This window comes from Bubalus kerabau, chromosome 8, assembly GCF_029407905.1.
Source record: "Bubalus kerabau isolate K-KA32 ecotype Philippines breed swamp buffalo chromosome 8, PCC_UOA_SB_1v2, whole genome shotgun sequence".
NCBI classification, from domain to species: Eukaryota; Metazoa; Chordata; class Mammalia; order Artiodactyla; family Bovidae; genus Bubalus; species Bubalus kerabau.
Window position 1 is genome coordinate 34,903,124 of NC_073631.1, and position 12,946 is coordinate 34,916,069.

The 12,946-nt window shown below is 40.4% G+C and overlaps 1 protein-coding gene across 9 annotated transcripts in view; it reads right to left on the minus strand.

Moving 5' to 3' along the window:
• The window catches only part of IGF2BP3 (insulin like growth factor 2 mRNA binding protein 3), a 145,256-nt gene that overhangs the window by 79,758 nt on the left and 52,552 nt on the right, over positions 1 to 12,946 (minus strand). For 4 of the 9 annotated variants that reach the window (XM_055590009.1, XM_055590008.1, XM_055590013.1 and 1 more), the window contains one exon: positions 2,170 to 2,277. The exons of the other annotated variants lie outside the window; for them this stretch is intronic. In XM_055590009.1, the coding sequence (XP_055445984.1) occupies positions 2,170 to 2,277 (108 nt within the window). The remainder of the gene's footprint in view (positions 1 to 2,169; positions 2,278 to 12,946) is intronic. 9 annotated transcript variants of the gene reach the window in all.

Here is a 12,946-nt window from a genome sequence, read left to right on the forward strand (position 1 = left end):
ACATAACTATTTGAAGACTCTGAAAAGTGTATGACAGCAGGTGGAATGGTGAATTTGAAGTACCACTGAATGCAAGCTGATTTATTCTGCCTTTCTTCCCTCTGGTATGCCCCAGCCTGGACTTGGAACAGTTTAAAACTTGGAAACTCTCCTAGACAGAGCTCTAGGAGAAGGCCTGTAGCTCTGGTTCAAGGAGCAGGAAAGGGTACCTAAAACGCTGATGATGGAAGGAGTTCTGGTCCCCAGGGGGTGGGTTCAATCATATCGCTTTTTTGCCCCAGTCTTCCTGCCACTTAGTCCCAGACATGAATGCAGTCATGAGAAACACACAACCAAGCAGACTAACTAAGGCCGTATCTTTTCTGGCTGAAGAACCAGAAAGAGAAGCCCTTGGGAATCAAAGCACTAATCAGCTGATGCAAAAAGAGGAGCTCAGGAAAGCAACAGCATGAGGGTGTTTAGGAACTCCTGGATTTAGCCCCAGCACATGCATGCTATGTCAGAACCCAAACAGCATACCCAAGACTTGGAGAGCAGAACCACGGGAGAGAGCACCACCCAGGGCCCAAACTGGCCACCAATGAGCGCTACACACAAGAGACAAATCCAGAGAGCACTTCAAAGGCTTCAAAAATAGAAGTGAAATTGCAGAAGGCTGGCTGCAACTCACAGCCTGAAGCCAACTGGGTCGAATTGCATTCGAAAATGAAATTATCAACATTCTCCACAGGATGTGAACCAAGATCCAGAGTCTTATAATATTATACTCAAAATGTCCAATACACAATCCAAAAATCACTTATATAAAGAACTAGGAAAATCTCAACCCACATGGGAAAAGGCAATCAACAAATGAAAATGCCAAGAATGACACAGATGATGGAATTATGACAGACTTTAAAGAAACCGTGATAAAAATGTTCCAAAGGGTGAGTACCCTTGAAAAGTATAGGAAGAAAATGTCCAAGAAGTAGGAGATGAAAAAGAAATAAAAATTTAGAACCAAAATAAACCTGAAGTAAACTCACGGATAAACACAATAGCAGACTGAAAACAACAGAAAAGCGTCATTACTCACGAAGACAGATCAACAGCAATTATTTAATCTGAACAATTGAGGGAAAAAATGAACAGAGGCTCGAAGACCCATGGGAAATTACCAAAGGTCCAACTTTTATGTTATCAGTATCTCAGAAAGACAGGAAAAAAGAAAAATGTTTGCTGAAAATACCTTTGAGTAAATGGTTACTGAAGATTTTCCAAATGTGATAAGAGATATAAATGTATAGATTGAAAAAGTTCAGCAAACCCCTGTGAGATAATAGAAAATACATATATTGGTCTCCCTACCTCAACCTCTTCCCTTCCAGGCTCAGAGCTCCTAAAATTCTTCTAATTTCCTAAGTGGTAAGAGCATTAGGTATATCTCCTGTTTTACGGAGGAAACTCTAGGTGGGTTCTTGGATGGCTTGTGGTTAGAAGCTGGTCACCAGCAAGAGCCAGCCATGATCAGATGCCTGGAATTTTCAGTCCCATCCCTCATCCTCCAGAGAGGGTAGAGGCACTGGAAATGGACTTAACTGAACCTACCTACATGATGTCCCCAAAGTAGGGGGTTCACAGAGCTTAAAGGTGGTGAACACATCCACAGTGGGAGGGTGATGTACCCCAACTTCACAGGGACAGCAGCTCCTGCTCTCAGGACTCTCCCAGACCTTGCCCTATGGATCCGTTCATCTGGTTACTCATCTGTATTTTTTATTATATCCTTTAACAAACTGGTTGTCATTATTGTTTAGAGGTTAAGTTATGTCCGACTCTTTGCAATCCCACAGACTGTAGCCCGCCAGGTTCCTCTGTCCATGAGATTTCCCAGGCAAGAATATCAGAGTGGGTGTCATTTCCTCCTCCAAGGGATCTTCCTTGCCCAGGGATTGAATCCAAGTCTCTTGCATTGCCAAGTGAATTCTTTACTCCTGAGTCAGGGTTAGACCAACACTCACCTTTGATTCAGTTCAACTGCTCTCTAATGAGCATCACAAGAAGTGAAAACTTCCATGTAGGACTACAAGTTTTGTTTTAATATAGTTCTGTGCTTTCAAAACCAGGGAAAAGAAAAAAAAAAGTAGAGGGAGGGAAAAAGGGAAGCCCCATGCCCTCCCCCATTACCTTTCCAATGCGACTCTTATATTTGGCTGTTCTTGATTTGGATCCTTTATGATAAACTGGTAACAGCAGCAAGGGGCTTCCTGGGTAGTTCAGCAGTAAAGAATTTGCCTGCCAATTCAGGAGACATGGGTTTGATCCCTGAGTTGGGTAGGTCCCCTGGAGAAGGAAATGGCAACCTACTCCAGTATTCTTGCCTGGAAAAACCCATGGTCAGAGGAACCTGGCAGGCTACAGTCCACGGTGTCACTAAGAGTTGGACTTAGCTACCAAACAACAACAATGAATAAACTGGTAAATGTAAGCATATGTTTCCCTGATTTTAGTAAGCCACTAGCAAATCAATCAAAACCAAGGAGGGAGGTCTTTGCAACCTCTTATCTAACTCTGGTTGGTCAGAAGCATAGGTATAATAACTGCTGGTTGGTCAGAAGCACATGTAATAATAACAACCCAGATTTGCAACTAACACGTGCAGTCTCCTGGGACCAAGCCTTTAACTTCTGGGATCTGACACTTTCTCCAGGTGGAAAGTATTAGAATTAAGTTAAATTATAGGGCACCCATCAGGTGCTACAGAGAACTGCTTGTTGAAAGGAAATTTTCCACATATTTTGGTGACTAGAGTGACAGAAGTGAAGTGTTCTGAGTGATAAAGGAGACACTCAGGAAAGAAAACACATAGAAAGAACTGAGTTTTTCCCAACATAGGAGGAAAACGGGGTTCTTTCTCTTTACAACCTCAAACAAGATAAACCCCCCCCAAAATCTATCTGAAGACATATCATAAATTGTTGAAAATCAAAGACCAAGAAAAATCTTGAAAGCAGCCAAAGGAAAATAACACATTACTTACACAACAGTGGCTCTCAGCTGGGGATTACACTGTCCCCAAGATGATCTTTGAAAATATCTGTTGACATTTTTAATGGTCACAACTTGGGGAGGTAGGGAGCTGCTGGTATCTAGTAGGTAGAGACTAAGGATGTTAATAATAATAAGCCTACAAAACCAACTATGTGACACCTTAAAGAAACTCATTCAGGGAATTCCCTGGTGGTCCAGTGGATAAAACTCTGCATTTTTAACACAGGGGGCCTGGGTTCAATCCCTGGTCAGGAAACTAGATACCACATGCCACAACTAAGACCTGGCTAAGCCTAAATAAAAAAAAAAAAAAAGAAAGAAACTCACTGAATCTTGAAGGTAAAAAAAATAGTGTAATAAGATACCATGCACACATTAATCAAAAGAAAGCTGGAGTGGTATTTAATCTCAAAGTAAGAGCAAAGAAAGCTATCAGAGATGAAGAAGGACATTCCATCATAATAAAAGGGTCAATTCACTTTGAAGACATAGCAATCCTAAGTGTAAACAGATGGAACAACAGAGCTTCAAAATATATGAAACAAAAACAAAACTGAGCAGAGAAATAGGCAAATGATTATAATAAGAGATTTAAATACTCCATTCTCAGGAGTAGATGGAACAAGAGACCAAAAACCAGCAAACATACAGATGAACTGAACAGTATCAACCAACTGGAACTACAACATTTATAGAGCCCTCTACCCAACAACACAAAACATTTGCCAAAATATACTGTACCTATCTAAAATGAAGATATAAAACAAGTGGCAACAGATTAAGGAAATGTAAGTATACAAGATATAATTACCAACTGTAGTGTAATTAAACTATTAATGCAAGTTAAGAGATTTCTCTGGTGGTCTAGAGGCTGAGACTCTCTGCTCCCAATGCAGGGGAACCAGGTTCCATCCCTGATCAGGGAACTAGATCCCACATTCTGCAACTAAGATGCAATGCGGCCAAATAAATAAATAATTTAAAAAAAACCTACAAGTTATTAAGGAAAAAAGTCCATAGGTCAAAAAGGAAGTTTCAAGGGAAATCAGAAAATACTTTGAACTGAACAACAAAAAACACCCCACCAAGATTTATGGGATTAAGTTATTTAAAGGGAAATTCATAGCATCACATATCTACATTAGGAATTAAAAAAGGGTCTCCAATTAATAATAACCAAAGCTTCCACCTTAAACTAGCAAAGAAAAGCATAAAATAAACCCAAATCAAGTAGAATAAATAAAATAATGAAGAGTCAAATTAATGAAAAGAAAAAAGCAGGAAAAAAATTAATGAAACCAAATACTGTTTCCTTGGAGAAAAAAGATAAAATGGATAAACCTATGGCAAGACTGACAATGATGATGAGAGAAAGAGGAAGAGTGTGTGTACACAAGAGAACACATTACCAATATAAGGAATAAAGGAGATAATACTACAGACCCCACAGACAATTAAGAGGATAATGAGGGAATACTGCAAAACTTTGTGCACCTCTATTCAACAACTTGACTGAAATTAACCAATTCTGAAGCAACTACAAATCACCAAAACTACCTAAGATAAAATAGCCAAAAAGCTCTGTAACTATGTAAAAATATTAAAATTGAACTAAAAAATAAATAAGACATCTTCTAAGGAAGAAATCTCTATGCTCAGGTAGTTTCACTGGCAAATGCTATCAAACATTTAAAGAAATACTGTCATCTCAGCACAACCTCTTACAAAACACATAAACAAGCACTTCACAGGACAGTTTGAGACTATATCACCCTGATAACAAAGTCAAAGACAACACACACACAAAATAAAACTACCAACAAATATCCCTCATGGACAGAGACACACTAAATTGTCAACCACAAAGTTAACAAACTGAATCAAGGGATAAGTTCAAAGAATAAAACACCACAACCAAGTGGAATTTTTCTCAGGAATCTAAGATTGGTTCAATATTTGAAGAACAATGTAATCCATCACAGTAACAGTCTAAAGCAACTGCATGATCATATCAATTTGTGCAGAAAAAGCATTTGACACAAACCAACATTCACTCACTATAAAGACTGTCAACAAACTACGAACACAAAGAATATCCTCAACCTGATAAAGGGAATCCACAAAAGTACTACAGCTAACATTTTACTTAAAAGTCAAAGACTGGATGTTTTCTCACAAAGACTGAGAATTAGGCAACGTCTTATTATTTCTATTCTCATTCAAAGCCCTCATCAGTGTAACAAGGCAAACAAAAGGCATATAGAAGGGAAAAGAAGTGCAACTATGCCTATTTGCAATGACATGATTTGTCTAAGTAGAAAATTTCACACAATCATTAACCAAAAAAAAAAGCTTTTAGGGGAATTTCCTGGCAATCTAATGGTTAGGAGTGAGTGCTTTCACTGCCAGGACTGAGTTCAACTCCTGGTCAAGGAACTAAGGTCCTTCCAGCCTCATGGAGAGGTCAAAACATTAAAACACACACGCACATACTTTTAGAATTAGTTTAGCATCAATGTAAATACTTAACATTGCTGAACTATATGGTTTAAAATAGTTAAAATGGTGAATTTATGCATATTTTACAATTTAAAATAAAAAATCACTTATAATAGGAACCCACACAGCACCCAATTTGAGTACATAGTTATGAATCTCACAAAACACAAGTAAGACTTGTTTACTTCCAGTAGAATTTTTGCAGATATAGACTTCCTGGTTCTAAAATATATATGGAAGGCAAAGTAACTAGAATAGCAGTAACAATTTGAAAAAGATTAGAACAATAACACTACCCAATTTTAAGACTTACTATTTAAAGCCCCTGCCAAGAAAGTATAGTATTGAAAAAGGGATAGACATATAAATCAGTGGAGCAGAAGAGAATGTAGACACATACTCACAACTGTGGCCAAATGATTTGTGACAAAAATGCAAAGGAAATTCAATGGAGAAAGGATAGTCTTCTAACACACCAGTTAGAATGGCCATCATCAAAAAGTCCACAAGCAATAAATGCTGGAGAGGGTGTGGAGAAAAGGGAACTCTCTTGCATGCTGGTGGGAATGTAAATTGATACAGCCACTATGCAAGACAGTATAGAGATTCCTTTAAAAACTAGGAATAAAACCATCATATGACCCAGCAATCCCACTATTAGGTATATACCCTGAGGAAACCAAAACTGAAAAAGACACATGTACCTCAATATTCACTGCAGCGCTATCTACAATAGCTAGAACATGGAAGCAACCTAGATGTCCACTGATAGATGGATCAAGAAGCTATGGTACATATATACAATAGAATATTACTCAGCCATAAAAAGCAACATATTTGAGTCAGTTCTAATGAGGTGGATGAATCTAGAGTCTATTATACAGAGTGAAGTCAGTCAGAAAGAGAAAGATAAATATCATATACTAATGCATATATATGGAATCTAGAAAGATGGTACTGATGAATTTATTTGCACGACAGCAATGGAGAAACAGATTTAAGAGAACAGACTTACGGATGCAGTGGGGAGGGGAGGAAGGAGAGGGTGAGATGTATGGAGAGAGGAACATGGAACTTACAATGCTGCTGCTGCTGCTGCTAAGTCGCTTCAGTCGTGTCCAACTCTGTGCGACCCCAGAGACGGCAGCCCACCAGGCTCCCCCGTCCCTGGGATTCTCCAGGCAAGAACACTGGAGTGGGTTGCCATTTCCTTCTCCAATGCATGACAGTGAAAAGTGAAAGTGAAGTCGCTCAGTTGTGTCTGACTCCTAGCGACCCCATGGACTGCAGCCTTCCAGGCTCCTCTGTCCATGGGATTTGCCAGGCAAGAGTACCATATGTAAAATAGGCAGCCAAGTGGAATTTGCTGTATGACTCAGGGAACTCAAACAGGGGCTCTGGGACAATCTAGAAGGGTCTGATAGGCAGGGAGATGAAAGGGAGGTTCAAGAGGGAAGGGACATATGTATACCTATGGCTGATACATGTTGATACTTGGCAGGAAACAAAATTATGTAAAGCAATTATCCTTCAAATAAAAAATTTTTTTAATTCATTAATTAAAAAATGCAAATGCAATTCAATGGCCAAAGGATAGTCTTCCAACACACTGTGTTGGATTAACTAGACATCTAAATGCAAAAGCTGTGTTTGCCTGAGCCTCACAAATTATACTAAAGTTAACACAAAATGCGTTGTAGGTCTGAATGTAAAACATGAGACTATAAAACTTCACAACAGGAGAAAACCTTTATAAAGGTTCCTGAATAAAGTGCTTCTAGACAACATGCCCAAAGTACTAAACATAAAGGGGGAACAGTCAAAGTCAGTAAGTTGGACTCCAGTAAAATTTAAAACTTCTGTTCTGATAAAGAAAAGGGGATGGGAAGAGGAGTAAATATCTACAAATCGCATAGCTGACTAAGGACTTGTATCAAAGGATGAAGAAATCTCAAAACCCAATAAAAAGGAAATAACCTAATTTAGTAGCAACAGACTTAACCAGACATTTCAAAGAGGATATGCAGAAGATAATTTGTACCTGAAAAATTGCTCAACATCACTGGCCACTACAGAAACATAAATAAACCAAAATGAGATACCACACCATTAGAGCGGCTAAAATAAAAAATATCAACACCAGCATCACCAAATGCTGGTGATGGTGCTGACCACCTGGATCACTCAGATTACTGGTGGGAATGTAAAAACGGTACAGCCACTTTGGAGACCAGTGTCTCAGTTTCCGATAAAGTTAAATGTGTTTATCATATGACACGCACCAAAAACTCTCTAGTTGGTGGTGGGGCAGCTGGGTGTGCCGCCACAAGGCTATCATGAGGCTGCTTTTTTTGGTGTGACAGGATGGTCGTATATCCTGACTGCAAGGACAGAACACAAATATGTACACGGTAAAACTTAAAAAAAAAAAATTATACCCCCAAAAAAGTCCATTTTCAAACATATTTAATTTCGTTCTTTATTACAGTAAATTAGTTGGCAGGAAGACATCAAGAACATGATAGAGTCATAAAGAAAGCCAACAAAACTAACATCTTCCTCCACCCCCTAACCTAAGTCTCTATACATATGTCCTGTCTGACTCCTGAAGACTCCTTTTACATAGGATGAAGAAACCAAGAGCCCCCAGTTTATCTGAACGGCATGTCACTTTCAATGGATTCCAATACTCATTTATTTTAAGGGATGTTAAAAGAGATTTCCTATCCAGTAGTTTGTATCTGACACAGTATGTAAGCTTTCCTGACCATCAATCTTAAAGCTTCCTCTTGGAATCTAGAAAAATGGTACCGATGAACCTATTTGCAGGGCTGCAATAGAGACAATGGAGAAGGCAATGGCACCCCACTCCAGTACTCTTGCCTGGAAAATCCATGGACGGAGGAGCCTGGCAGGCTGCAGTCCATGGGGTCGCTAAGAGTCGGACACAACTGAGCGACTTCACTTTCACTTTTTACTTTCATGCATTGGAGAAGGAAATGGCAACCCACTCCAGTGTTCTTGCCTGGAGAATCCCAGGGATGGGGGAGCCTGGTGGGCTGCCATCTATGGGGTCGCACACAGTCGGACACGACTGAAGTGACTTAGCCTAGCCTTAGCCTAACAGAGATAAAGACAGAGAATAGACTTGCGGGCACTGGGGTGGGGGCAGAGGGTGGGGTGAATTGAGAGAGTAGCATTGAAACATATACATTACCATATATAAAACAAAAAGCTAGTGGGAATTTGCTGTATGATGCAGGGAGCTCAACCTGGGGCTCTGTGACAACTCAGAGGGGTGGGGTGGGATGTGAGGTGGGAGGGAATTTCAGGAGGGAGGGGACATATGTATACCCATGGCTGATTCATGCTGATGTATGACTGAAACCAACACAACACTGTAAAGCAATTATCCTCCAGTTAAAAAAAAATCAGACTTATTTCTCTCCATTGCCTTCTTGGACTCAGTAACTCATCCCTATTTTGGTTATCAAATAAGCCCATGAAAGTGAAAGTGAAATCGCTCAGTCGTGTCCGACTCTTAGCATCCCCATGGACTACAGCCTATCAGGCTCCTTCGTCCATGGGATTTTCCAGGCAAGAGTGCTGGAGTGGATTGCCATTTCCTTCTCCAGGGGATCTTCCCGACCCAGGAATCGAAGCCGGGTCTCCCGCATTGCAGGCAGATGCTTTACCGTCTGAGCCATTAGCCATCTGTAAATAAGCCCATATTCATCCTTAAAATACACTCAACCTTAGCTTCCAATTAAAGTATTTAAGTTATATCCCATTAAGAAAAGGGTCTTAACGATGAAACAGAGATCCTCTGAAGAAGATAAAAAATAAAAGTTACCTACAAGGCTATCACACTACGGTCAGCGTTTTGATTTTTGCTCTTCTGGGCTTGTCCTTTTACAGATGATCTTAGATGGTTTGTATGAGTAAATTAAGCATTCTTCATTTTTTCAGTATTTTGAAATAGGTTACTCATTTTCTCCTTAAAGTGAAGTTTTCACTATTGTTTTGTTTGTTTTTTGTTTATTTATTTATTCTTTTGGCCATGACGAAATTTTATTCTTTTGGCCATGAGATCTTCATTTCCCGACCAGGGATGGAACCAGGGCCACCACAGTGAAAGTGCCAGTCCTAACCACTGAAGCGCCAGGGAATTCCATTCACTATTGTTTAAAAAATAAACCCTCACTGGGTGGTGGGGGGCACACACAAATGTCCCATTAAATTACAGGCTAACTCGCACACCTCATTTTGATGATCTTCACTGAGTTTGATCCACTTTTGTACATATCACAGAATTAACAGAACAAAACTCACCTTTGATTCAGTTCAACTGCTCTCTAATGACCATCACAAGAAAGGAAAACCTCAATGTGGGACTAGGAGTTTTGTTTTGTTTAAATATAACTCTGTGCTTTCAAAAACAGGAAGGAAAAAAAAGTAGAGGGAGGAAAAAAGGGAAAGCCTATATGAGGGGAAGAAGCCCCGTGCCCTTCCCCCATACTTAGCCCTATGTGTCCATTTCACCTGGCTGTTCCTGGTTTGGATATTTTATAATAAAATGGTGTTAGCAGCAAGAGGTAGGAGGCAGAGGTAGAAAGGGGAGGGGGAGCTCAAAGTACTACATGGGACACAAGGTGTGACCCTCAACCTTATTCCTAACTCAACTCCCACCAGAGGTTTTGGGGTTTTGGGGGGTTTTGTTTTGGCTTTCTTTTTCAATTCAAGCTACTTGGTAATCTCCTTGGTTTGTGACTGCCTTCTTCTAAATTACCAGAAGGCCCCTCTACAATAAGATGGCTACAACATAAAAAGCTAGAATTCAACTTGTTCTCCCACCATTTCTACTTTGAAAAGTTCTGTGCCAAGGATGCCAGTCACTGAGGATAAATCTGTCTCCTGAGGCATAAAAAATATGTATTTGGTCTTCATCCCTGGTTCCCAACACACAGATCCTTTAGTTTCCTGAATGACAGAAGTGACGAGGAGTATCTTTCACCCTGATGAGCCGTGTCTCAGTGGACCCCTAGACAGCTTCAGGATGAGGGACTGGTCATCAGAAAGACTAAGGCACAACTGGAGGTTCAGAACTTACATTCTCACTTCTCCACCCCTGGCAAGAGGAGAGGTGCTGGAGATCGGGTTAATCAGTAACGGCCAATGACTTCATAAATCACACCAGTGTAAGGAAGTCTCCACAGAACCCTAAAAGGACAGGGCTTGGAGAGCTTCTGGGCTGGTGACTATGTGGAGATGTGGGGAGAATGCAAACACGGAAAGAGCATGGAAGCGCCACAGCCTCTCTTCACACCCTACACTGTGCATCTCTTCCACTCGGCCGTTCCTAAGTTGTACCCTTCAGAGTAAATCAGTCACAGTAAGTAGCGGACATTCCTGAGTTCTGTGAGCCATCCTAGTGAACTGTCAAAGGGTAGCAGGGTATTGTGGGACCCTCCATCCAGCTTTGTGGTCAGCCAGGAACAACTGTGAGTAGCCTGGGCATTCCTCTGCACCTGGCATCTGAAACAAGGGTGGTCCTGTGGAGTCTGATGCTAAATTGAACAACATCAGAACTGAACTGAATTGTTAAGACACTTAAGTTGGTTTTGGAGGAACAAAGAAGTGGTACTGGAAAGATGCCGTGTATTTGATATCAGAAATGTCAAGAAAATGACACAGGTCCTCTGTCTTTATGGCCTCAATCAAGTGGACAAATCTCTTACTTCACACTCCAAGAGTACCATTTTGCACCAAAAACAGCAAGGGTTAGGTCAGTGCTTTTAGAGCTCTTGGTACATTAAAACAAAGATCTATTGGATCCTGTGCAAATAAAAGATTACAAAGCTTTAACATCTTTAAAGCTTTTTAAAAGTCACTTTTTTTGGCTATGGAGCATTAAAGTTTGGATAACTATTACACTATTTCCCACCCACAAGTAGTTAACTTCTTTTCCTCTCAGTGGTTTTTCATGGGGTAGCATTTATTCCTAATCACCAATCTAAACTTGAAGCAGTATAGCAATCATGTAAATCAGAAACAGAGACTTACCAATTATTTTTTCTTTAATCTCCTATGACTTGAAGTGAATACTACTGAAACTGAAAACTTCTTTTTTATGACCTTTCCTGTTTACAACCATAAGCAATCTGTTTGTGGTTGTGAGTAGTTTAATGTAATTCAGACAGAAAAGGGCCAACTGTTTTCGCTGGAAGTATTACAGGACTCATCTGCAGGTTGTGAAATTGAAAGAGCTTGGCACTTGGCAACTTGGCCAACCAACACAACTTGGCACTAACACAGCATCTTAAAATTAGTGTTCAGGCACCTCTAAAAATTATCTTACAGCTTGGGAACACATGAACAGCAGCCCTCCATGGACACTCCTCCACAGGATGGTTGTGCCTACAGGCTGTTTTCCCTATTTACACATGGTGAGATGCTTTCGATGGCTGACTTAGAGGTGAATCCTCCACAGGGTAGTAGTCAGGAAAGAAAACCAAACCAAAGGAAGCATGGCATTGGGAGTGGAGGAGGGGTGCTTACCACCACCCGGTGCCCTGTGGTCAGACAGCAACAGCGAGAAAGAGAATCAAGGATAATGTCAAGGCCAAGCCCAAATGACCTAAGCAATATTACATTTCACAGAGAAAGCAAAGCAACGATTCAAGAGAGAAGATTCGATTTTAGACACCTTAGTTGAATGGATATTTAAGTAAATGTTTGCTTCCAAATAGCAAAAACAAAGACAGTAGAAACAAGTGGAATTTCTCAGAGAGAAAAAAACAAAAGAGTGTATAGAACTGTTCACATTTAAGATGGAGAAGCATGGGACTTCCCTGGTGGTCCAGTGGTTAAGACTCCGAGCTTCCAATGCAAGGAGTGCAGGTTCACTCCCTCGTGGGGGAACTAAGATCCTGCATGCAGCTCAGCGTGGCCAGAAAAAAAAAAAAAAAAAAAAGAATGAAGAAGCACATGTCGGGGAATAATACACAAGAGTAACCACGACTAAAGCCTGCAGGGAGAGGAACTGAACATAAATGCTGCAAGAAAATGAATGACCGAGGAAACGTCAATGGATGTTGTCCCAAGGGATGTGATCACACTATGATCTCTAAACACCATTGCCCAAGACAGCAGGCTTTTTGGAGCAAGGGCTTATTCCAGTCCTTGCAACAGGAAATGTACAAGACAAACTTGGAATTTCTTAAACCAACAATCGAGGAAGCTATCAACTAGTAAGGAGGCATCAGGAGGACGGGCCTCTCAGGACTGGATAATCTGATCATCAGTAAGAACGATTCTAGTAATTTTGAAAGCCATGTATGTTTCAACTCATGAGCTCACAACTACACACAAAACCTCATTGGTTCAAAAACAAAAACAACTCATTGGTTATCCC